Here is a 27,395-nt window from a genome sequence, read left to right on the forward strand (position 1 = left end):
CATTCTAAGCCTCTGAAATAAACATAAAAATCAGTTACCTCAATCGTGATGTAGGCCTACTATTTACATCGCGCATGCTACATTTATTATCTATCATGTAGGCTACATTGAGTAGTTTACTTAAAGAAGCCTCTATTTTATGCTATTGCTTAGCCCCACATTTTAAAATAAATAAATAATAAATAAATAAATAAATGTGGGCCCATTTTTACAGGCTTTTCTATGGTGGCCTGAAGGACAAAACAAATTTACAAAAGATGAAACACTTTTACAAAGTTGGAGACAAATTTACATTTTGGAAAAACACTTTTACCAAGGCCAAAACAAATTTTCATTTAATAAAAAAAAAACAAAAAAAAAAAAACACATTTACAAGCGACAAGACAATTTTACAAACTACGGAATACTTTTACCATTCCTGAAACAAACAGTATTTGGTACATTCCCTTTCTATTAAAAATAAATGTAAATTTGTTTCAGAAATGTTAAAAGTTTTCCGCTGTTTGTAAAATTGTCTCACCGCTTTTAAAAGTGTTTTTTGATTTTGTAAATTTGTTTTCTTAAATGAAAATTTGTTTTCCAAAATGTACATTTTTCTCCAACTTCTTGAAAGTGTTTCATCTTTTGTAAATTTATTTTGTCCTTCAGGACCACCATACTTTTCCACTAGAAGGCTTAACAATCTGCGTAACGTTAGGCCACTATACAAAAAAAAAAAAACATTGATTATTTTAAAGTTTGACGAAGAAGTAACTCGAGTTGAGGGAGTCGAAAGTCTAAAAATACCGACAACACCTGAAGGCATCAAAAGTTCAAAGTGAGTGACCCCGCCGGAGCCACTGGCAAACAGCTCCAAAGAACCAGCTGCCGATGTTATCACCCGGAGACAACTTCTCCCCGTCAATACAACTTCCTCAGCAGGTTGTTGGCTGTTGTTAGTCTCAGTCATGCACCGTCTGAGAGCTCTGCGGCTGTCACACTCTGCGTACCTCATCGTCAAAAACACTGACGCATTGAAGAAAAGGTTCTTCATCCAGACAGCATGCTGTTTGAGCACCAAGTCGACACCGGCCTCTCAGCGACGAGTCAAAATGTGAGTATGACAAGCTGATTGTCAACAACTTAGTGCTGCAGTGATACAGGCATCATCTCTTCTTTACCTGGGCCTGTTATTATCACACAGCCCATTGTACAGCATTGTATAGGCTACTTTTAGAAGAGGTGCTAGAACTATAAATACCACAATGTATAGCTTGCTTCATCTAAATTAAAATATCTGTATTGAAATTCTCACATATATAAAAGTACAATGAAAAGGCTACAAATGAATGTCAAGTATGATTGTATTCACTTCAGGGGGAAAAAACAACAAACAAGTTAAACCTAATATTTGAAAAGGTTGAACCATAAAGCAAATGTCATTTTTATAAGGATTATATACAATGAATATCAAAAATCAATGGCAATTAATTTGATGTCAGCTGTTATAGCACTACTTGTTTATACTGTTAGGCAGTTTTAGCATTTTACTTCAATCAATCTCTATTTGTATAGGGCCAAATCACAACAAACGTTATCTCAAGATGCTTTTACAAACATAGCAGGTCTAGACTGTACTCTATGTTATGCGATTAACACAGACCCAACACCAAGACAGAGTAAGACTCAGTCTTATATCATCTTAATCCACCTTGAGCATTGCACCTCAAAGTATTTAGCAAGTTACAGCGGCAAGCACAAACTTCCTTTTAACAGGCAGAAACCTTGAGCAGAACCAGACTCATGTTAGACAGCCATCTGCCTTCACCGAGCTGGTGTTAAAAAGAGGGATAGAGGAGAATAGGACAAAAGAGAAAATGTTTTTCCATGTTTCCTCTTAACCTTTTCAGGAATTCCTACAGCTCTGGAGTGGAGGACATGCTTTTCTACACCATCACAGAGGGAAAAGAGCAAGTTCCCCTTTCATACTTCACATCAGTAAGTAGCCAAAGATACCCTTCAACCTACGAAACCAATAATTATCCATCCATCCATCCGTCTGAATACTTTTGCACGATCCATTTTCATGTGCAGGCCCTAAAGAGAACTGGCCTTCACCCATCAGACCCCCGACTGAAGGACTGCATGGACAAGCTGGGGCAGGCTGTGAATGAATCTGATGGTGAGGCGATGATGGACAGAGATCTCTTTCACAGGTGAGACAGTGGAGGTGATAGACAGGTAATAATACTTTCTACAGCTTACCACAACAGAGTGAACAACAGTTCATCCCAGAACACACTATCACCTGTCAAATATGAAAACACTTTTATCTGATGGACTCAAAACATATAGCAGTGGTTGAATCAGACTGTCTGATAGGAAGGAGGGAACGTTACATAACAGCAGCCGCTGTGAGTGGTGGGCGCCAGCATGCAGAACATTTTCTAGCATGTAAGGCATGAATTGTTCTTGCAACATTGAAAAGATACCGTTGAGGACACTTAAACATATTTTTAGAAGGCCATCACAAAGGACAAATTCTCCCTTACAACATGGAAAGAATGATAGCCCGTTTTCTCCATTATAAAATGCCACAGTGAAGAGGTTTTTATTGAATTTTCTCCATTGCATGGGTCTCCTTTAGGGCATCACGTAATGTTTTCTTCAATGGAAGGGAACTGGGAGAGCACATTATCAGTTTTTTGAAGGGCAGGGTTCATGTTATTTCCATTGAAAGACCAGATATTAAAGGAACTTCATCATATTTTGTTTGCAGAAAATCACCTTGGAGGGAACTTCATTTTCTCAACTGGAAGGGAAAACCCCATTTTTATCAGGAGTCATCTATTAGATGGGCACACTGGAAACCATTTCCTTGTGTTTCTCCTTTTTTATTTTATTTTTGATGGAGTTAGAAGTTAAGTCAAATGATCTCTACTCCGTGGCCAAACTGAATTGCACCTTTTTATGTTTTCTCTGCTAGGAGGATATCCTGGGCTGTGTCATGTTTTTTCCAGTAGTAGGCCAACCAAGACAGTTATTGTGACGTTATCTTTACTATTAGGGCTACATGGAAGGAAGTTAATCATTTTCTTATCTGAAAAAAGTGACCCTGGAAAGCATTTAATTATGTGTTTTCCACTAGAAAGGACCCCAGGAATAACGTTACCAAGGTTCTCTTAACTGGAAGGGCCCACTGGAGAGAACTCCACTTGAGTTTTTATCAACCATAAGTGAAATTAATCACAAAATTTGCCACATAATTTGGCACTTCTTCATGTTTTCTCCACTAAAAGGTCATCCTGGTTCTGGTGGCCACTTTATCCTGTTTTCTCCACTGGAAGGACACACTGGGGGAGACAGTATGTTGTTAATTCCACAGATAGGCAAATTCATATTTTCTTCAATAAAAAGGCAACTTGGAAAACTTTGTTACATTTTCTTCACAGGACGGTCCTTTGTGAGGACAAAATCAACTTTATGTGATGTGTAATAACAGATCCTTAACATTTCTGCTGCAACCACCAACAATGTAATGCTACTTAGTTTTGTTTTATTGATGACAAATACAATCAGTGTCTGTCTTTGGACATTAGAGGCCGCTTTGAGGGCAATATACAGCAAAAAAAAATAATCTTAAACTCAAGGTGTTAGAATACATTTACGCTAGGATGCTAGTACAGCAAATCAGAAACTTAAACACAGAAGCACAACTTTTGGGAAACTTTCATGAGAAGAACCAGATGATTATTCTCTTAACTTACTGCCTGTCTATTGCTCTTTTACAGTACCTCTCATATTGGACTTATATCATGTCAGTGATGTTCTCATGGTGTTTTGTTTTCCGTTCACCAACCAGTACAGGAATGGGACCAGACTATTTTTAGTCTGACCTTCCAACAACAATCCTTTTTAATGTGGGATTTGTTGTAAGGGACCTGCTGCTGGTCTCTGTGCCTCCCTCTGCCTTTGTTCTTAACACTTTCTTAATGTTAGTAATTATGAGTAATTAATGACTTAAGAACAGTGTTGTTGACATGTTGAGAAAGTCAGCACTACATGAGGATGAAATTTAATCACTGACATTTAATAAGGTTCATGGATGTTAAATCTTAAAGACTGAAAGGTTTCGTAACATAATGTGATTTCTAGAAGCATTTAAAGACAGTGTCTGCTTTATTTACTGTCATGTGGAGCAGAGCAAAGGCCTTGTCACTCAGACTGATCACGGACAGCTGCTGCTCTCATCTCTCACCAGTCGACATACACACACAAACACAAACACACACACACACACACACACACACACACACACACACACACACACACACACACAAACGAGCACACTCCAGCACACACTCCAGCACAAAGACACCACATGCACTATGAATCATCATATCAAAGACAGTGCTTTAGCTTCGGTAAGTTCATCCATGCCTCTTTACATTACGTCTCATTTCTTTTAAGGTGTGTTGGTGGAAACATCGTCCTGCTGATCCAGGCCTTCAGAAAGAAATTCATCATACCTGAGTTTGACGTGTTTGCACAGAAAATTAATGAAATCTACAACACAGTGCAGAGCCACAGTGATGGGAAAGTAGGTATTACATGTACATGAAGAAAAAAAAGTGTAATTTCTAGGTTTTTCATGTTTAGATACATGAAGCAGAAGTTATTGAAGCCTTTCAGTTATGATTACTGATTTTATGAACTATTTTCCACTGTATGAATATTGCTATTCCAATATGTGCATGCATAGAATGAAATGCTGATGATCTAAGGAGTGAGATAAAAAATATGCACTCATACCTCCTCTGTGAAACCAAATCTCCTCATGTTGAACTCTGACATGTATCTGTTTATGTGTTCCAAATATAGGTTGCAGACTACATCCCCCAGCTGGCTAAGTTTAGCCCACGACTGTGGGGTGTGTCACTGTGCACAGTGGACGGACAGAGGTAAGGAATACAGACACGTGTTCGACCAAAACAGTCTCACCGCAAGCAGCATTTAGACGCTATTGTAAAGCTCTTGATTGAGCCACAGTCTGCCTCAATACCAGATTAACATATTGAAACCTTTACTTTAAAGATTTGTCATCCCTTTTACCTTAAAGGGATATATATATATATATTTTTTAAGTGGGTTTGTATGAGTTTTATGTCAGTAGAAATTGTACTAGCCACAACGGACGCCGGTCAGCTCGGCCTCTTTAATGAGAAACAGCACGAAAGCTAAGGTACAGTTTTCAGTAGCTAATTTTGAAAGACTCTGACTCACGCACTGATCTCGGTTTAGGTGTAAGCTCTACTTAGGATTTTTTCAGCCCTTCACTTTGCCACCAGAGAGCCTGTTTGTTGTTGCGCTATTTGCAGAGACAACACAGACATGCTCTTCCACCTGATGGGTTGTACTTGACAAGTGCTGAGGAAGACTGAACACCCCAGTGGTGTTATTACTATGACCATTCCAGTCCCCCAAATAAAGACTAAACTTTTTCTCCTCTGAGTCATTTTTTTCACAGACTCTCCAATAATCATTTTCATACTTTTCACATTTTAAGCATGAGGAAATGGACTCTTATTTAACCATTAAAAGGCCTTTGTGCAAGACTGCCCCTAAAACTGCCCCTCTGTCTCAGCTGAGTAGCTCACAGATATGACTTTATTAGCACTGAGAAATCTCTGAGGTGTAATTGTGAATGTGAATCAGTTTTTCGTGTTTAAGTTGTGTGTTCTATTTTCTTTCTGCAGACACTCAGTTGGCGACACAAAGCAGCCATTCTGCCTGCAGTCCTGCGTGAAGCCTCTACAGTACGCCATTGCCGTCCACGAGGCGGGGACAGAGAAAGTTCATCGTTTTGTCGGCATGGAGCCCAGCGGATTCAAGTTCAACATGCTCTCACTGGATGATGAGGGTGTGCAAGGCTTCATTACAGTTCTTGTTTAAAAGGCAGGAAAAGAGATCTATTGGATATCTCTATGATTTACTGGATGAATTATTCTTTCAGCTGAGAGCAGGAATTATTTAATTCTTAATTCTTGATTAACATTTTATTTATTTTTGAAGATCATATCTAAAAAATTCTTGCCCTTAGCTTTCCAAACTTAAAGATTTATCTCCGTTCTCCCTCTTCTATGTCACTGTACATTGTATATCTTGGCTTTGCAATATTTTTAACTATGAAAATGCCAAATATTGATAGGGTTGTTACTTTTTTTAATTCAAAATTTCAATCTATTTCAAAAGCATAATGTAACTAGTGAAAAGTAGTTTGATCAAAAAAATTATAAAAATACTTAAGTAATGGTGAATTTCCTGCAGAGCTATCACCTATCATAAGTTGCAGCTTTATTGAACTTTATTATGCCTGGTTCATTGTACAATTAGACAGGCATGTTGCTTTTAAAAATACAAACATCCAGACACTCATAACATAATATATATTGCACTTTCTAGTACAGATAGTAAACCAGGTATATAGAGTAGTTAACAACTTAAAGTGTCCAAACACAAAGCTGTCATTTTGTGTCTTATCTTGTTGCTCTTTCTCACAGATAAGCCCCACAACCCCATGGTGAACGCTGGAGCCATAGTGATCAGCTCTCTTATCAAGGTAAACATATGGACATGTACAGACCGGTGTGTTGTAGATGAGTCAGCACAAACTGAACAGCACTGTTCATTTACTAAAAATCCAGTGATATCTATGTACTTTTTTATTTTGTTATTTTTGCCATTACTGACTATGAAAGCTGGAGTTAGACAGGAAATGTGGGGAACAGAGAGTGGGGGAGGACATGCAACAAATGGTAGAGGCAATGAGTCGCACCCACGACCGCTGCGAAAAGGACTATAGCCTCTGTATGTGGGGCACGCACTTAGACTGCTAGGCCAACAGTGCCCCTTAGTTAAATTTTGATGCTATTTTTGTTTTGCGTTATCCAGATAATGACAGGAGTGACAGCTGGTTGTGGAGTTTGTACAATAGAAACTAAATTTGTTTCACTTTAATAGTCAAGGATCTGTTGAATTTTGTCAACAACAATGTTGGAGGTCTGTACAGAGGAGGACCTAACTACACACCACGCATTACTTTGAGGTTACAATTTTCAGGCCTGAGCTTTAGATAATGCTACAATACGATTTCTATCATTTGTTTTTATATTAGTGGACACAGGTCCTCATATTGCAATAACACAAGTTGGTCGTCTTTGTTGTTTTGGACTTTTTATAGACACAGTTCTCATTATACTGACATGTTTCTTAACAACACAGCAGAGTCCTTCACCTGTTACTGGGAATAGTTTCTCCTGAAGGAAAATATAAAACTTATTAGAAATAATTAAAAAACCAGCTCTCCTCATAAACCCCTGTCATGTTCATTATACTCTAGTTCAGAGCCGGCAGGTCGTAAAGTGACTGTTGATGATCTGTATTGGAGAGCCTGGGGGAAACATCACAAAAACCTAGCAGCAGGATAATGTGTTTTTAGAGAACACTTATCTTACCACCTAAATATCACCACTTTTAATCTATGATGTTCAAACCTTTTTGTATGGACTCAAATACAGAAAAAAAGGCATCAACTGTTTTATCTTCACATTTTTTCCTTGTTTTGTGGGGTGCTCCCTGAACTCCTCATGAGCCCTGTTCTGCTTATCTTACTTCATTCTGTACCAGCTGATAATAGGAATCTTTATAAGGCAATTAGTGACACATTTATCACATACATATGTACATATATTGTTTCACACTTTCTGCACTGTTTTGAGAAGTACTGTCATGTTCAGTGTTCATAGATGTGGAGACCATATATGAACCCACAAATAACTTTCTTTTCATTTCAGCCTCGTTCAAATAAGGCAGAGAAGTTTGACTATGTGAGTAGTGTTGCTTTTACGTTTACACCATGCAAACAAAACTGTGATAATTACTATGTTCATTATTATCAGCGGTCACTACGTTGCAATCCGCATAATTATTTCCCTTTATTCACTTAAGGTTATGGACTTTGTAAAAAAGATGGCTGGCCAAGAGTATGTGGGGTTCAGCAATGCCATGTGAGTGTCCTGTTTAAAGAATTTAAAAAATGATAATAATTATATAAATATAGACTTTTGGATGAAGACATATAATGTATGAATTTCTATATTTCCAATGATATATTGGTATTACGTAGTATTATTTGAAGGCAATAAGTTGAAAACATTGTATGTGTGTATATGTATATATGTGTACATATGCATACATATGTGTGTATATGTGAGTATGTATGTATATATGTATGTGTAGATATGTATATATGTTTATGTGTATATATGTGGGTGTACATATATATATACACATTTTATAAGTATATATATGTATATACATTATATATTTGTGTGTATATATATACATTATATAAGTACATATCTGTGTATGTATTTATAAATACATTTCTATATAAGATCATAAACTTGGACAACCTTTAAAAGAGATTATTTCTGTATATAAAATGGAAGCATACATGATCATTAATTATTAATTAATAAAAAAGAAGAGATGGAATTCATTAAGTATCACTTCGACCTACTCTTTTTCAGATATGTAAGTATAGTTCATATCGGTGATGATAGTTTTTTTTTATTTTTTGCATTGTTGTAACATTTTCTTGTTTGAGTTTGTCTTTTTGTTTATTGTTTGTTGTTGTTTTTTACATGTTCGAAGTAAACACTTTCAATTCAATTCAGGTATTTTATGTTAATTATAATACATTTTTGTTAAGGAAACCCAAGTTGAAATGCAGTGTTAGAGAAATTGCACTGCCCTGTTGAATTATTGATGATTCAGTATTGACCCCTTCTGCTTGTGTGTCTCAGGTTTCAGTCTGAAAAAGAAACAGGCGACAGAAACTTTGCCATTGGATACTACATGAAAGAGAAGAAGGTCAGTAGCAAAACGCTGAAAAGCTGCTTGAGTTTGAAGCTGAATGCTTACATTAACTGAGTCCGTCTGAGAGTTTTGTGGTCACATGTATGTTTTAAGGATATCAGTTTAGCAGACCAACAGCCTTTGAGACCAGTAGAGACTGTCTGTGTAGCAGCAACATAAATATCTTACACCCTTCTGCACATCAAAATGCAATCAATTTTTTGAGGGCTTATGCAGGACCTTTTGACCTTTGGAGAGGTATTATTCAGGGTAATAATCCTTTGTGGGTTCTGCCATGAAAAACTGATTTCAGGTCTTGACTAAGAGAGGGTCAGTATATCAAAATAAACCTGATCATACAGTCGTGTCATGATTATCGTGTTTCAATCCTCAGTGTTTCCCCCCGGGAGCAGAAATGATCGATGCCCTGGACTTCTACTTCCAGGTATACGCTCCGCCATGAATGAAGGATCATTAAACAGCCCTTTGTTCTGTTTCTTGTGCAGCCTGGTATCGATTTAGCTGTAGTACAAATAGTTCCAATAGCTTTGACCATGAGCTGATTCCTTCTTGGTCTCAGCTCTGCTCTATCGAGGTGACCTGCGAGTCAGGAAGCATCATGGCTGCCACTCTGGCCAATGGAGGGATCTGTCCAATCACAGGCGAGCGTGTGCTGAGCGCTGAGGCAGTGAGGAACACTCTGAGTCTGATGCACTCATGTGGGATGTATGACTTTTCTGGACAGATGGCTTTCCATGTGAGTAACACTAGGAAGTCCCTACCTCTCTAATACAACAGAATGGCATTTTCTAAGGAATGAGTAATGATTTATTGTTATCACTTTGCTTTCTTTGGGAGGGAAATATCGTACTACTCTTTGCTCTGGAACAAATCCCTCTTTTAGCCTCCTGCTCTCTTTTTCTCCCAGGTGGGCTTACCAGCTAAATCTGGGGTCTCCGGTGCAATCCTGCTGGTGATCCCCAACGTCATGGGAGTGATGTGTTGGTCTCCTCCACTAGACAGAGTTGGAAACAGCGTCAGAGGAATACACTTCTGCCAGGCAAGACTGACTTTGCATTTGTATCATTTTTTGGTGGAGGAGAGGATTCTCAGATAAAATCCCTATATGGAGAATTTTAGTAACAACTCAAGAATTTAAACATCGCATTTCTGTCTAATGGGCAAAAAGGGTGAAGTAGGGATGATTATATCTGGAAAAGGTCAAAGGTGTGATATAATACGATACGATATGATCCTATAAGTTACTATACGATATGATACAATATGATACGATACATTACGATACAATACCACACGACGGGACATGGCACGACACGATACGATAAGATATGATACGATATAGTATGATATGAATTGACACAGTATGATACAATACAATACAGTATGTTAAGATACACTACGATACGGCAGGACACAATAATTTATGATATGATACAGTATGATATGATATGATATGATACAATACCATACGGTATGATACGTTATGATACACGATATGAGACGGTATGATACAGTATGATGCAATATGATACGGTACGGTATGATACGGTATGGTATGATACGATACGGTATGATACAATACATGATATGAGATGGTATGATACGATATGATACATGATATGAGATGGTATGATACGATAAACTATGATACGATATGATATGCTTTGATATGATAGGGTATGATATGGTACATGATATGAGATGGCATGGTACAATATGATACATGATATGATACGGTATGATACGGTACACTATGATATGCTTTGATATGATAGGGTATGATATGATACTTGATATGAGATGTTATCATACGATACAATACGATATGGTATCATACGACACAGTATGATACGGTATGATAAAATACAGTATGATACAATACGATACAGGATATGAGATGGTATGATACAGTATGATACCAAATGATACGATATGCCAAAACATGATATGATACTATATTATACAATACTATACCCCTCATTCAACAACTGTAACTCAAAACACAGACAAGGGGACAGTATTATGTTGCAGATACTAAATTGGTGACAGTACTCTTGGTTTGACACCTTGACTGTTCTGAGCTGCTCTGGTTTAGTTTTGTATTTTGATTTCCTGTTTACTTTGTAGATTTCCCTTGTGTACTATTTCTTCTTTCCTCCCTGTTAGTATTGGTTATGAGTTTTCCTTATGTCTTCCTTGTATTGTTTATTAGTGATCTGTGTGTCTTGTTTTGTATTCCTTGTATCTTCGTGCATGTGTATTTTCACTTATGTTTCTTGGTCGTCTATTGTGTTTCCTGTTTTAATTTGTGGTTCTTGCTCCCTGTGTGTCTCGTTTGGTTTTGCATCCTCCCCTTGTGTGTTTCCCTCCCTGGTGATTGTGTGCTGATTAGTTCCACCTGTGTCTCGTTGTCTGGCCTGCGTCTGATTGCCCCTGTCAGTATTCAGTCTCTGTGTTTCCTCCCTTCTGTGTTGATTCTCTGCCTCTATCGAGTTCCAGTTTTTCTTGTGGTTCCTTCATGTGTTCCCTACTGTTTTCAGCTGGACTTGTTTTTAATTGAACTTGCTTGGAGTTTTAATTTTGTTTTTGTTTCATCTTTTGCCTTTAGTTCTTTTGCTAATGCATCTTCTTTCTTCTTTGTTTGGCACCCACTGTGACATTGGGGGAGTAGGGGTGTGAGGCATATGCATTTTTTACATTTGAGCTTCTTTGCAGTAACCTCCACTTTTATAGCATCTGTACTGCAGCTGCTCTATCTGTAAGAAAGAGAGAGAGATGTTTAGGTCATGAATTTTGTTTTTTGGCACAGGCATCAAACTAGAATCTAGTTCTTGTTTTCATGTTGCCACCGGATGACTTGCAACTTTGCATTTCCAATTGCTGAGGAAAGCAATGATTACCTGCTAAGTTCAAACCTGTTAAAATCCATTTAATTAAGCAAAACACTGACCTTCTACCAAAACCAGTAACTCCAAAGTTAAGGCTCTGTAGATGTTTACATCATTATAAACCACTAAAGATGCCTTACTGAAAACAAAAAATGAGAATATTGACTGATTTGATCTGAGTTACTTTTTGATCATGTTACAAACCCGTTCTTCTATGTTCTAGCAGCATTCGATTTTATTTTAAAGTGACTAAAAATAGTCAGATTTTCTTCTAAAGCTTCGGTTCAGAGGTTTTAACTGTTACGAAATAGATCAATATGAACAGTGATGCCTATTAAGACCTGCAAACACAATTAAAACCATCAGCAACAAGATTGACAGTTTTTAAAAGGATTTTTTTAGTGTGTGTAACTGCAGCGAGGGGGTAGGTGTTGGACTATGAAAGTTTGAGAAACAGCCTTTTATTTTACAACAAATAATCCCCTGCAGTGATACATTTGACGATAAAAAGGAAGCTGAGATCAGGAATAAAGGAATAAGTGGTTCTACTTGTCTTCACTGAGCGACAAAATCAGCACAAACAAATTTCCTCACAGGAGCTTTAATCATTTTCTGTTATTCGTCTTGTTTAAAAAGGAAGAGCTGGTTTTGCTTGAATGATGATTATTATTTTCCTGAAACAAATAATTCATTCATACATTAACCAGTGTTTTCATGCTTTCTGTAATCCACTGTTTGTTTTTCATTAATCCTCCCCAGGAGCTTGTGTCAATCTTCAATTTCCACAATTACGACAACTTGAGGCACTTTGTAAAGAAGCAGGACCCTCGCAGACAGGACGGAGAGGACAGGGTTTGTTTTTTTGTTTGTTTTCAGATTTATTCTGTCTTGTGTGTTTGGTTTGTTTCTGCCTCTGTTTTATGCAACTTCTTTGTATTTGCAGAACAAGTCTGTTGTCAATTTGATGTTCGCCGCCTACAGTGGGGACGTGTCTGCTCTGAGAAGGTACACCACTGCAAATTGACTGTTTTCTCTTGTTTGGCAGATGAACTGAAGTATCTCACTAAACTGTGCCTATTGGTGATGATTTAGATGAAAAACAAGCACGCAGTTTCTCAGTAAAAAGGAGTGAAAGGATTTAATATGCTGCCTGGCAAGAGCTTTGAAACAATCCTAGCATGAGGGATACAATTGTCTTAGTTTCATGTGTGAAAGTGTTGATGAACTGGACTTTGTTTTCTTCCTCTAGGTTTGCTCTCTCATCCATGGACATGGGCCTGAAGGATTATGATTCTCGAACAGCGCTGCACATCTCTGCAGCAGAGGGTGAGCTGCACATGATGTGTTTATCTGTTGGGGTTGGTATTTATTGAACAGGCAAGTCACTAAGTCAGTTCCTAAATCAAGAGAACCATAAAGTAGTCAGGCGGCAAATCTTGTATGACCACCATGAAAGATAAACCATCCAGCACAGAGATGTTTTCAGTCTTAAAAGGTCAAAGAACACATAACCAATAAACCAGACACAATGACTGACAGTTACTCTTACATGCAGCACTTTAAAAAATATTAGTGAATAAAAACCTCTGTTCACTTCTACTCTCTGTGCATGAAAATGACAAACAAAATGTTCGCTTCTTGTGGCAAAACAAACTCACAGTCTTGCTTCAAGTGAAGTTTGAACTTTCGTAATCTTTGACCTGCAAAGTCACAGCCTGGGTCCAGCATAAAAAATTAGTGTAGTTGACCCCTTTTAGCACTGACTGCATTCAACACATACATATGGATTTTGCATCACAAGGCAATGGTATGTCTGTGCCTTTAAGAAAGGAGAAGTCTTTCTTTTTCTTATCTGTTCATGAGTCTTGTTTCACTGAAGGTCCAAGCAAGAGTCAATGAGGCAGAATATGTGAGAACTTCTCCATGTGGGGAATTAAGATCAGTTATAAAATAAGATAGAACTTTAAAGGTCCTGTGAGGAGTTTGTAGCTGATTAGGAAACAGACTGAAAATGATACCGTTGCCTCTATATGTACCTAAAAAGCCAAACAAGGCCATCAGGAAGAAGAGTCTTTTATTTGAATACAGTAATATTCAATGCCTTAGACCTTTTCAAGGTCAGCATCAGGGGGAGGGATAAACAGTGTGCTGTAAAAGTAGCCCTTGTTTGTAGGATGAGTTCATTCATCAGAGAACACTACTTTTGCATGTACAGGATCAGTAAAAAGATGAAACACTCTTTAGTTCACAAGGGGAACCAAAACCAACACAAATCAAAAGTTACTCACAGGGCGCCGTTTGCCTAGCAGTCTAAGCACGCCCCATTTACAGTGGCTATAGCCCTCGTCGAAGAGGTCCCAGGTTTGATTCCAGCCTCAACCATTTGCTACATGTCTTCCCCAACTCTCCACTCCCCACATGTCCTGCCCATTAAAGGCAAAATGCCCCAAAAATATAACTTTAGAAAAAAAAAAGTTACTCACAAGCAGCAATCTCTGATGTAAAAACAATATATCCAATTCAAAAGTGAAAACTGCAGTTTCTTGAGTGCCCACTTGGGGTTGGCTGCAAAAGCAATGAATCCTTATTATGTCCCATTTTAAATGCATAGTTTTACAGCCGGATTAAACATGTTTACAGCCTGGTTCATCAAAAGGTTGGGACACATTGTATCTGTTTGACAGGAAGCTAAAATCCTGCCTTAGCTACATCGCTACGCCTATTTCCAGGCCGACGAAAAAGTTAGGCTGAGTCAGCATTTCCTATTGGGCGACCGTCTTGAAACCCCTTAGGTGACGTCACTGAGACTGAACTTAGAAATTTAGAACTAAATTTAGACCCTGGTTCCTGCGGTAAAAAAGCACATAGTTCCTCAAAAAAGTCCCTAGTTCCTGGGGAAAGTCCCTGCGGTCGAAAAGCATCTTAAAGTTGCAACAAGCTTCTGCTAGCTTTTGAGTCATTTCAATATATCAGATTCTCCTTTTGGTACTTTGTTGGAAGATACATCCTCTTTTTCAGTTTTTTAGTTACCAAGCATGGTAGATATTTAGATTTTATCGCCATGTTATGTTATTATTTTTAAATAAAAAAACAACTATACACAGGGACACAATACTTGCTTCATGAATGAATGTGAGTAGTGAAAGGAGATGTCTTGAGTTCAAACAGAAATGGTAAATTGATGATATTCAGATACGTGTGTGTACAGATCTTCTACACGTATGAGTGAGTGACCATTTGGGCCACCTCTGTCAAAAGCTATGGACACACCCCTGTGGCTCTACTATGAGAGCATGTAGAAAGTTACAGATATAAATTTTAAAATTTTAGTTTTAAAAATGATTGATGTTTCAGGAATTCAGGAGCCACTTCTTCAAACAACCACAGACTTAAGTTGAACTTAAAATGATAACTGCATTGTACAGTATATTGCTGCTCAGTTAATGCTGTGTTTGCAAGCATGAAGATTTCTTTTTTGTTCCTTTTGGCCTGTTTTTTTGTCAATGTGTCATCTGTGACAATGATGAGCATTATTGTGTTATCCATAACCGACACAGGAAAAGCTAAGGCTTGTTAAATGATTTGTTTTGACACTCACAACTGTAATTAGTGCCACGTTAACTCTCCCTTCATTTGTTTTCATGATGAACTGTAGAGGAGCAGCACCTTTTGGCTCACGTTCTCCTAAACCTCTCATGAATTAGCTCACAAACCCTCGCAGAGCACCATATGGTCGATTATTGGTTCCCTGTTGTGGTCTGCGTTTACTCACAGTGTAGATTTAATGTTCTGCTGCAGCGCAGTTAACAGTTACATTCTTCATAAAGAGGCTCGTAGGCAAGTCATTAGTTTAAAAGATAAAAGGGGAGTAATAACTGTTTTCTTTTAAACAGACAAATCTGTGCTCCCTAAGGGGAATACTAATACATCAGGTGATTGTATTTGTACTAGCTTTTTATCTCCACAGAATATCATGCTGTTATAAAGCATGTATGATTACAGGGGCTTTGTTAAAACGCTTGACACCAAAGGGTGCCATCAGAAAAAGATCGCCTCAATCAGATTCTTTCTCATGGGAAACTGTTTTCTTCTTTTCATTCACAGGTCACACAGATGTGGTGAAGTTCCTCACTGAAACCTGCAAAGTTGAACCGTTTGTACGAGACAGGTGAGATCAAAAGCATCTGTTATATCACAGTCTTTTTAATCTTTAGCCTGAACTTTGACCCGAACTGAATAATTCAACTTGTTTATTCTTTCCTTGTCCTGTCGCTGAAAACAACCCATAGTTTGATGCTTTTTCTTCTTGTCCCTCTTTCTCCTGAAATTGAGATTCCTTATCATAGTTGGATTATAGCACACTAAAGAAGTACCCCTAAAATCCAGATTATAAGTCTGACCAAATATGGGAGAAAAGCTGTTCACTAATGTTGCTGCTTGACTCCTCATCCTCAATATGTATCATACATGCTTTGAGCAGCAAAGCAGATCTTGCTTCTTCAAGCAACATCTTCTGAGTAAAATACTGTAGCGCAGTAAAATCCCTCTCCCTACATTTTATATGTATTCCTATGTGTTCTTATGTATTCCTAAGTATCCTCCATTTGTCCTGTTTGCCAAAGCACTTCATATAATTATACAGTTTATATTACATATAGATGGATGACATGACGACTCCCTAAAAGTGTAGTTACAACATTTTTCTGCCCAGGGACCACAGTTGTAAATTAGCTCCTTTAGCTTACTCTGGCTCAGTATTTTTGTGCATGGTCCCTGTAAAATAAACAAATAAACTAAACTAATTTAGAGCTCTCCCTGGAGACTGGCTGCATCATAGGTCATAAAGTCCATCTCCACCATGTTAACAGATGGGACATGGTCAGAACGTAAATTCAAAATACATATCAAATAAATTTGCCTGGAACATTATTTCTTCTAATGATTATTGGTTCTCATCATGTTAAATTAAAAATATTCCTTTTTCCAAGAAGAACAGTTTTAATTAGTTATGTGTGTCAGGATCAGGGGAAAGTGGGATAAAATGGCAGACCAAGGGTTCTTAAACAAAGCAATTCCAATAAAGCAATTCCACTAAAAATCACAAAGGGTTAGAAAAGAAGAGGGGAATTCAAAATAATATTGAGCCGATATAAACAGTCTCCCTAAACAAAACAAGGCTCAGAAAAAGAGAAAACAGCCGAACTCACAGGACTCACTCCTAATACAGAACACACATAGGTGTTCAGGGATGTCTTAAAAGAGAACACAAAGAGGAGGCTGGGGTTGAAAAGAGACTGAGGACCCTGTAACAACAACTTCTTTCTAGAGAAAACTGGAGGCAGACACACCGAAGAAGAACGTGGTGCTTATGCAGACACACTACGCTTAGAATACAAGAGAAACCTCTCACTACCTCAGATGGCGAGCTAATGAGTCAGTGCAGGGACTGGAGCCCGAGAGTATATATAAGCTTCCCACGCCTGCTCCAAATCAGGGGGCAATCAAGCACACACACACCTGACCCTGCACTGTGATCATTACCTCACAAAACTCAGAAGCAAGGATTGACAGCTCTGATGACACGTGACGAAGTATTTACAGCTTTAACAGAGAAGAAGAGGAACTGAGGTAGTCTCTAGATATGTCAATGAGGGCTGGGCGATAATTCAATAACAATAATTATCGTGATATTATTTTCTCAATATAAATAAAACAAATGTTCGATAAAAATGTGCCTGAACTCTAGTTGCCACCCAACATTGAACAGAAGTTATTGACTGATATAAAAGATTTTATCATGACAACATCTTTTTCAATATCACCCAGCTCTAATGTCAATACGTCAGCGCTCATCTTTCTCTCCGGGGTATATTGGTTTCAGTTTTGTACGATGAGAGAAGGTGGAGATGGTTTGTCCATAATAAGAATCTAGTGACTCTTCTCCAAACTCACTGTCCAACTTTGAGTACAAATTGTTTTTATCACACATTTTCTGACATCTTGCTGATTTCTTTCCTGTCAGATGGGGGAACCTTCCCATCGACGACGCCCTGCAGTTCGGACATGATGAGGTAGTGCAGGTGCTGAAAGAATACCAGCAGGTTTGCAGTCAGCAGGAAACGCAGCACGCTGAGGCCGAGCATTCCCAGAAGCTTGACACCATCGAGGGAATGGTGTGATGTCTATTTTTAAAAAACAGAGTTCTCAAACACGTCAGGGCATTTGTGCAATCTGTGAAGTCTGAAACACGAGTCTGTTTGTAGCAAAGGAAAGAACAGAAAGTGACAACACATTTTCAAAGTGCAGGTCAGGGAAAGATTCATAAGTGTGAATACTATACAATATAATTAGAAAAGACTGGTTTTAAGAGAAATGGTAATGAATAAGTGTAAATCTCAACATATAATGCTAACAAAATCCCTCTTTTCAAATATGTACTCCTACAAACATCATCCTGGTCACAGTGTTCATTTTGAAGATTTGCGTATGGTGTTATGTAGCAGAGGGTGTTTTGCAAAGGGATTTGTCAAACTCATAAGACAGATACTGATACATAAAACTCTTCTTATCACTCAGAACAGTATGTTTTTACTTTGACCTGTTTGTATAGTATCTATAGTACCTTTTGAAACATTTTCAAAGATGTCAAACTATCTGTAATGTTTGGATACCCAATCGCACATTATTTTGAAAGGGAAAAATTGGAGGAAGTAGCATTAAAGTCACTGTTTAATATGTTGTATATATCATGTTCTTTAGCTGTAAATAAGTCTGTTCTTAATACTGGAAACATACTATCCTATAAATTGTATTATAACAAATCACTAGATTTTTTTGTGACATACTTTTATTTTGAAGAGATTTATTAAACATATTTCTATTTATCTGACACCAATTGTTCTGATTATTTTTTATTTCTAATGCTACTTAAAGTTTTTTATATTGAACATTGTGCAGCTTGTTCTTTGCCAGCTGACTGAAGGAACACATGAAGAAGCAGCAGGAGGGATAAGACAGAATTAAATAGTTCTACATGCAATTATAAGAGTTTTCTTTGTGTATAACTTTAAGGAAAGACACCAGGGAACAGCATTATGTAACAGACATTCAGTTGAGACTAGAAGAATGAATAATTGATGCTGAGTCATGGCCGGCTCACTTAACAAGCTGGTCTTTATAAATAGATGGAGAGTTAATCAGCGCTGACACTGTCCCATCACTGACCTGCTTCATGGAGCTGCTGCAGTCTCAGAACTCCTGCTGCAGTTCTCCTGACTTCCACCAGATGGCACTGTGCCCCCATCTGAGGCATCTGTACTCTCACCTGATTAACGCACAGCATCAGTTGTGTGTACAGAACAGAGCAGCTCGGGGGCCCTGCAGGGAAAAGAACATCACGTAGTAGATAAGAGCTTATGTAAGACTGACCTGACATCCACAGAGACCGCTGCCACCTGTACAGAGCTGGGTGGTCCTGACTCATCCTACACCTTCAAGTACAGATAGCAAGCCCCCGCTGCAGCTCAGAGGACTGAGAAGAAGAAGAAAGAGAGGTAAACACTGGTGTATTGCTTTCCTCAAACTGCTCTCAACATCACAATTTGTGTGCCTCAATCTGTCAGAACACTTCCACTCCTGAATGGGGAGAAGCTGTATTGAACATTTTGAATGTTTAATGGGATAATCTCTCGTCCATTTCCACATCAATAAGAACCCACTGATAAAAGCAAAAGAGTTGTGTTGATCCACAATTTTCTTAAAAGACCTCAATAAAACCAACCATTTGTAGACATCAACACTTTGAGGAAGTTTGAGATTCTTGCAGCTCGAGGAAAACAGCAGGTAAGGTGTCAGTCTGTGGCATCTGATTGCGTAACATCAATTTGTTGCTTTCCATGGTAAATACTTTGAACGCAGTAATCTTCCAGAATAAAGGCAACTCTTTATTACCACTGCAAGCAGGTTTAAGTTTAAGAGGATTTCAATTCTTTGTATTAAGGTGGTTTAAAGCTACAGTGAGGAACTTTCAGGGTATGTTGATTTCGATCACGCAAGTGGACAAAGCAGTCTATCTTATCTCTTTGCTGATTTTGTCACACATGCATCAGACAAGTGTTTCAGCTTAATAAAAAATCTCACCCTACTTCTTTTTAACAGTGGAACATTTGACTCACCTTGAATCTTTGCCCTACAAAATGTAACTTAAGGCTTTTTTGGTGGCATGTTTTTAATCACTCCATCTGCCACCAACCAGCTGCAACAAGCATTAAAATGATTATATATTATCTCTTTGATGGTCTTCTTTATTTCAGTCAGTTTCATTACTAGCTATAAACTCTTCACATGAGCTTTAATCAGTCCCTCCAGGAAGTTGCGATTTCGCGATCGCAACTATCAACGCAAATTCAACCAATCAGTGGGATTTTTTCGCGGCCCTGCAATTTTTTACAATCACCGCAACTTTCCCGAAAATTTGACCAATTACCTCAATCTCAGCCCCTGCATATCATCGGTTTTGTCATCAATTTGACTTCCTTGGAACATGAACGTAAGTCCTCACTTGATCGGCACTTTTCAACAACAAAACACGCACAGAGAACGGGTGAAAAGAGGAGACAGCAGGCAGGACAAGTGAGAATGACAACGTTATTATTTATAGATTGAGGGGCTCAGTGTTCGCTTGGTCTCTACCTGCAGCAGGTGTGCTTTATGAACCAGTGTAACCGGTGGAAATCTGCGTTGTGTTTGTTTAAAGTTGACTAACGACCAACACCAGGACTTCGTTTGTTCTGCGTTTATTCTGTTAAACAGACAGACAAGAACCTCAGAGTTTTATACAGTATGCAGCCCGCCTCCGCTCCTCTCCCCAAGGGATAACATACAAAAGGCTGCGTAACAAGCATAAACTTTACACTCACATAAAGGATATAAAACACAATAATCATACCTGTTAAACAGACAGACAAGAACCTCAGAGTTTTATACAGTATGCAGCCCGCCTCCGCTCCTGCACAGATGAAAGCACATTTCGACTAGCTTAAACCTTCAGTGCACGTAAACCAGCACGTGCATGTTCAGTTAGTCTGCTTAACTATGACTTTACAAATGAATAAAAGTAAACTCTGTTTAATATACACATAGGAACACTATACAGGACAAAAGCACACATAGAATAAGTAAATATATGGAAACATAAAAGTAAAGTGACAGACACCTACCTCTCCCCAAGGGATAACATACAAAAGGGGAGAGGGAAGGGGGCAAATCAAATATAAAGGTCAAGATACCAACGAAGAAGAAAATGACCGGAAGATGAGGCTGCACTTCAAAATACTTTTAGAAAAACAAATATACAAGGAGGCTCTACACACACACACACAGGTATACTTTGTGTAATTATAATGAAATAATAATTAATACTGCATTTTTAACCCTGTTACATTCACCCCTCTAGAATTACACAAAATCATGCAACACATTACAAAGCATATTCACCACAAAACCTACTGGCCTTCATAAGGAACCACAAAACCAGTGGAACAAATCAGCAACACACGCCACCATAAATCGGTTAAGAGTCCAGAGACAAGCTCGGCGCCTAGCAAAATCTGAGGAGTACTCTTTAGACAAAGAAATGAGGTGCCTTTTACACCACACAACAAGGCCATACACACAGTGGGAACAAGCAAAGGGGCAATAATCTCAGCAAAATACAAAATACAATACCAAAATACAACTGTCTAAACCCAAAACAAATGTTTATCCTCCAGGAAAACAGTTAAAGGGTAGACACAAGGTAGGTAACTACACATGTATAACAGTAGATTTAACTTGGTCAATACCAAACAATGTTTCAACCTGAGCCATTGACTCAATCAGACGACAAACAGGTTTAATGACTCTACCGAATCTGGAGGTAAGTCTGAGACCCATATCTGAATCTGCGTGACCTGAGGCACTGGTAGGTGGGGAGTATTGCTCAGCAGAAGAGTCCGAGGAGGGAACAGCACCAACCAGCCCACGTAGAGCAGGAGAAGAAGCCACTGGTGGGGGACATGGGTCAACATCAGAAACTGTAGCAGTGGGAGAATGTTGCTCAACCCAGGAGGCAGTAAAATCCTCATCACAGTCACTCACAGAAGAGAGGGAACCAGCAAGTGAGGGTCCAAGCCGCTCAGCTTCAGAGTCCACCACTGACATCTCTGCCCCAGGCAGTCCAGACATGGAGAGGCCATCATTCAGACACACAGCAGTCGCATCATCGTCCAGAGAAACATCCAAAGGCAGGAAATTGACTTGAAGGAGGAGGTTTCGGTGCACCACACGCTCACGACCATCCCTGTCTCTGATCCGGTAGATGTGAAGAGCAGGCTTTGAGTCCACAACAGTATAGACAAGAGGATTCCACTTATCAGAAAGCTTCTTCTTGCCTCTGACTCCTTTGTTTGCCACCAGCACCTGGTCGCCCAGTGAGAGAGGCAAGCCTCTAGTTCTTTTGTTGTACTGATCAGACTGATGTTTTTGCTCCACTCTGCTGTTCGCTTGGGCTGTTAACATAGCAGTGCGTAGGTCATCAACCAGAGACTTGACATAGGAGTCGTAATCACAAGTGGTGTCGTCACGAAGAACGTTCTGAAGCATGAGATCAACCGGCAGCCTGGGGACCCTGCCGAACATCAGATAGAAAGGTGCAAAACCTGTAGTCTCATGAGCAGTACAGTTATACATGAACGTCATTGACTGGATCAGCTGAGGCCATTTCTGTTTCGCTCTTGGAGGGAGGGATCTCAACATGTTGCCAAGTGTGCGATTGAACCTTTCTGTGTTTCCATTCCCCATAGGGTGGTAAGGCGAGGTGCGAGACTTCCCAACACCACTCAGTTCCAGAAGCTCAGCCATCAGCTCGCTCTCAAAATTTGCTCCTTGGTCAGAATGAATGCGTTGTGGGAAGCCATATATACAGAAGAATCCATCCCAAAGCTTCTTGGCTACTCTTTTAGCTGTTTGGTCTTGACACTGGAATGCATGCGCCAACTTGGTGAAGTGGTCTGTGACCACCAGAACATCCACAGACTTGTTGTTGCTATCCTCAGCAGACCAGAAATCAATGCACACAAGTTCCAGAGGAGCAGTGGTCTTAATGTTCTCCAAAGGGGCTCTTGCGGCTGGCTCTGGGGTCTTGCTGAGTACACACCGGTGGCAGTTCCTGACATAGTTGCGAACATCCTTCTCCATATCATACCAGAAGAAGCGCTGACGTGTCAGAGAGAGTGTGCGTGGCTGTCCTTGATGCCCAGCATGGTCATGAACACCAGACAGCACCTCAGATCGAAGGGAATCAGGCACAACAAACTGGAATCTCTTGTGTTTGGTCAGCGGGTCTTTGACAACTCTGTAGAGGACACCGTTGAGGAGTGTAAGTTTGTCCCACTGCTTCAAGATCCTGAGCGTCTGTTGACTCTCATTACAGCGCTCACGTCTGGAAGGTCTACGCTTCCGTCCAACGTAAAAGGTAACCCTTGAGACAACAGGATCTGTGTTCTGGTGAGACAGCAGGTCTGTTACAGACAACACAGGGAACTCATCAACTCCAGGTGTAGCCAGTGTTGACAGGTGGTCAGACAGAGAAGTTGCACGTTGCCTCGTAGCAGAATCCCAGTCGCTGGTGGAAGACAAAACAGTGGACACATCATCTTCCGACATGGAGACATTGACAGCAGTGGAAAGAGGAAGACTGTTCAGAGATTGGGGTTGACAGGTCAAACGAAAGGCATCCTGCACACAATGATCCTCCACATCTCCAGCTTGTTTTAAGAGCTCGATGTAGGGTTCTGATAACAGGCGGCGAGACAAAGGCTTTGCGAACGGGTCTCTGCTGAGGGCATCCGCTACCACATTCAGTCTGCCAGGGACATACCTGATGTCAAAGGAGTAGGGGGCAAGCTTGGCGACCCATCGTTGCTCACAGGCATCCAGCTTCGGCTTCGTCAGGATGTACGTGAGAGGATTGTTATCAGTCCAAACTGTGAACTTGTGGCCCTTGAGCCAATGGCTGAACTTATCGCACACAGCCCACTTTAAAGCCAAAAACTCGAGTCTGTGAGCAGGATACTTGGACTGGCTGCGACTGAGGGACTTGCTTGCAAAAGCTACCGGTCTTGCTCTCTCCTCACCCACCGGAACCTGAGACAACACAGCGCCAAGGCCATCCAAAGATGCATCAGTTGAAAGGAGAAATGGTCTGTCAAAGTCAGGATGGGCCAGCACCACACAGTTCAGGAGTGCACTCTTGAGCTCCTCAAATGCTCTTTCACAAGCAGGAGTCCAGTCTTGGGGAGTCAACTCCCGGAATGTCCCAGCTCTACCTTGACCCCTGGAACTTTTCACTCTCCTCTTCTGACCCGCAGTCAAGGCAAAGAGCGGCTTAGCCACCCGAGAGCAGCCAGAGACGAAATGCTGATAAAACATCACCATCCCAAGGAAAGATCTCACTTTCTGTGGAGAGGGAGTGCAGCCATCAGCATTCATGAGATCCTCTTTGTTGAAGCTGGAGATAACCCTCACTTTTTCCTGGTCAACAGAAACACCATTAGCATCAACCACATGACCCAAGAACTGCACAGACCGTTGAAGAAAATGACACTTTTTCTGCGCTAGCTTCAGGTTACTGGCTCTTAAACGGGAGAAAACAACCTCCAGTCTCTTGAGGGCCTCATCCTCAGAAGGCGCAAACACCAGCAGGTCATCAAGGTAGCACAGCAGGCTTGAGTAGTTTAGATCACCAAAGATGCTGAGCATCATTCGCATGAAAGATGCTGGACTGTTGCACAGGCCTTGAGGGAGTCGGTTGTACTCATAGAGGCCAAGAGGTGTAGTGAAGGCTGTGTAGTGCCTGTCAGACTCATGGAGGGGAACGTTGTAAAATCCTGATGTCAGATCCATGGTACTGAAGAAGGCGTTTCCACCAAGGGCAGCCAGACAGTCCGCCTGGTGAGGCAGCGGGTGAGCGTCTTTCACTGTTTTGGCATTCAGCCAGCGAAAATCAGTGCAGATTCTCAAGTCTCCTGATTTCTTCCAGACCATAACAAGCGGTGAGGCATACTCACTGATAGACTTGCTGATTATGCCTTTCATCTCCATGTCAGAGAGCACCTCTCTTAGCTTCTGGTAGTGTGCAGGAGGAACTCGGCGGAACGGCAGCCTAAAGGGGCGGTCATCACTGAGATGAATGCGATGGACAAATCCCTTTGCCTCACCACAGTCCAGCTTGTCCTTAGAGAAGATGTCTTTGTAGCTCAACAAAAGCTCAGCCAACTTTGTCTTGCACTCAACCGACACCTCACAGCTCTCAACATCTACATCACCCAACCCACAGGTATCAAGTAGCTTCACAGGGTCAGACACTGAGTCAGGAGAGGGAGGAGATTCAGTCGAAGGCACGCCTTGGGTTTTGCTCAGACCCTGGGCGATGGGCAGATCCTCCGCAGCAACCCCGGTTCGAATCCGGGTCACGGCACCAAGTGTAACCCGTGGAAATCTGCGTTGTGTTTGTTTAAAGTTGACTAACGACCAACACCAGGACTTCGTTTGTTCTGCGTTTATTCTGTTAAACAGACAGACAAGAACCTCAGAGTTTTATACAGTATGCAGCCCGCCTCCGCTCCTCTCCCCAAGGGATAACATACAAAAGGCTGCGTAACAAGCATAAACTTTACACTCACATAAAGGATATAAAACACAATAATCATACCTGTTAAACAGACAGACAAGAACCTCAGAGTTTTATACAGTATGCAGCCCGCCTCCGCTCCTGCACAGATGAAAGCACATTTCGACTAGCTTAAACCTTCAGTGCACGTAAACCAGCACGTGCATGTTCAGTTAGTCTGCTTAACTATGACTTTACAAATGAATAAAAGTAAACTCTGTTTAATATACACATAGGAACACTATACAGGACAAAAGCACACATAGAATAAGTAAATATATGGAAACATAAAAGTAAAGTGACAGACACCTACCTCTCCCCAAGGGATAACATACAAAAGGGGAGAGGGAAGGGGGCAAATCAAATATAAAGGTCAAGATACCAACGAAGAAGAAAATGACCGGAAGATGAGGCTGCACTTCAAAATACTTTTAGAAAAACAAATATACAAGGAGGCTCTACACACACACACACAGGTATACTTTGTGTAATTATAATGAAATAATAATTAATACTGCATTTTTAACCCTGTTACACCAGCTCTCCTCACCTCCATGCATCTGTCTCATCTTCATTGATGATTTTTACCCCCGGTGTGCGTTAGTGACAAAGACACAACTGAGGGGCGTCTGTTTACTATTTGATATTTTGACGTTGTTGCCGTGGTTACCGTAAAAAGCTCTGCATCTACAGCTTGATTTAATCCAGTTTGGCGATACATCAGACACATTCAGTAAGTTTTGATCAACTCCTTGTCATCAAAGATGCAGATTAATTTCAGAGTGCCGTGAACTGACTGTGCATCAGTCGCTGCGAGGTGCATTCAGGAACCGTCGTAAATGTGCAATACAGTCCTTTCATGTGAATCAAGAGAATCAAAATACAGTCAGTGGCCACATCAAGAATGCTTTCTAAAAACAACTGTAATTTAGCGTATTTACTTGCCCCTGATATGTTATTGGGGGAAAAAAGCAAAAAATAATAATCGCAACTTTCACCGCAATTTTTTCAAAAAGCTGTCGCAAATTCAAGCTTTTTGGGCCGCAACAATCACAAACAAATCCCGCGAAATCCTGGAGGGACTGTTTAATACACCTTATCAAGACTGAAACTGAGCCAAATGGCAAAAATAAAGCCAATGTGGAGGTGCTAAAAGCTGCAGTTCCTCGAGCGTCCACTTGAGGCTGGCTGCAGAAGCATTGGAAACCACTTACACCCATTCAAAAAAGACAATCTTTATGGCAAAAATAAACCTGTTGACTGCTAGCTTGTTATTTTTAAAGGAATTAAACTTTAGCCAGTATTTCCAATATGGCAACCATGGACAATAGACTTCAGAACTGCAATGGGTAACATCTACAACTACATCCAAGTATTACACAGTCTATGAACCGAACACTTGTAGCTTTTTGCCATTTAAGCTTAGGCATAAGAAGAGTTGCCAAAAGTGAAAGACTTAGTATGAATTACATGGAATTATTACATTTTGTGTAAATCAGTTTGAGACAGCAGAGTGTGAAACAATTTGGTCAATATTAACTGAGAGAGAGAAAGTTTCTGGTCAGACATCAATTTTCTGAACCAGACTTTTTACTTGTTTTGTTTATTTTTCAACATTTAGACAGATTTAACCATGATCCCCAGATAATGAATACTAATAACATTTGATTTCCACTGTTTTTTGTTTCTCTGGCACTCCTTGGAGGTCCACATAAAGTTTTGGAGGAAATATCTCAGCTGTCTGCTTGTTCCCTGTACTGCTCTTGCAATGAACTGCTCATATTTAATGTGTGAAAGCTAGTTCACTGTTTTATGTCCTCCAATAAGAACAACGTTCAACTTTTCTTGATAATTGATGAAATATTAACACTTTATTTGCA

At 39.9% G+C, this 27,395-nt stretch overlaps 1 protein-coding gene and 1 long non-coding RNA gene across 3 annotated transcripts; one reads left to right on the forward strand and one right to left on the reverse strand.

The window, feature by feature from the left end:
- Positions 1-772: 772 nt before the first annotated feature.
- Positions 773-18,428, forward strand: gls2b (glutaminase 2b (liver, mitochondrial)). 2 transcript variants are annotated; one of them, XM_034691519.1, is made up of 18 exons: positions 773-1,093; positions 1,902-1,977; positions 2,074-2,195; positions 4,450-4,579; positions 4,861-4,940; positions 5,736-5,899; positions 6,540-6,598; positions 7,833-7,865; positions 7,987-8,045; positions 8,847-8,913; positions 9,293-9,343; positions 9,479-9,655; positions 9,827-9,958; positions 12,567-12,659; positions 12,751-12,812; positions 13,057-13,133; positions 15,912-15,975; positions 17,830-18,428. In XM_034691519.1, exons 1-18 carry the CDS (start codon positions 948-950, stop codon positions 17,984-17,986), a joined length of 1,749 nt encoding a protein of 582 aa, XP_034547410.1. In that variant the 5' UTR covers positions 773-947; the 3' UTR covers positions 17,987-18,428. The 2 variants fall into 2 exon arrangements, with proteins under 2 accessions (XP_034547410.1, XP_034547403.1); XM_034691512.1 differs by having other exon boundaries at positions 774-1,093; positions 1,890-1,977.
- Positions 18,429-18,893: 465 nt separating this feature from the next.
- Positions 18,894-20,523, reverse strand: LOC117824340. The gene is made up of 3 exons (XR_004633572.1): positions 20,499-20,523; positions 19,236-19,338; positions 18,894-19,131 (listed from the first exon to the last, which is right to left on the reverse strand). It is a non-coding gene; the product is annotated as an uncharacterized LOC117824340 (long non-coding RNA).
- Positions 20,524-27,395: the final 6,872 nt, after the last annotated feature.

Source organism: Notolabrus celidotus, chromosome 1 (genome assembly GCF_009762535.1).
Source record: "Notolabrus celidotus isolate fNotCel1 chromosome 1, fNotCel1.pri, whole genome shotgun sequence".
NCBI lineage: Eukaryota > Metazoa > Chordata > Actinopteri > Labriformes > Labridae > Notolabrus > Notolabrus celidotus.

Excerpts from the sequence above, each read along its gene's own strand:
- gls2b (XM_034691512.1), top strand. The coding sequence starts at position 948 with ATGCACCGTCTGAGAGCTCTGCGGCTGTCACACTCTGCGTACCTCATC. Across the intron at positions 1,094-1,889 it reads TCTCAGCGACGAGTCAAAAT|GAATTCCTACAGCTCTGGAG; the intron begins GTGAGTATGACA and ends TAACCTTTTCAG. Across the intron at positions 9,959-12,566 it reads GAGGAATACACTTCTGCCAG|GAGCTTGTGTCAATCTTCAA; the intron begins GCAAGACTGACT and ends AATCCTCCCCAG.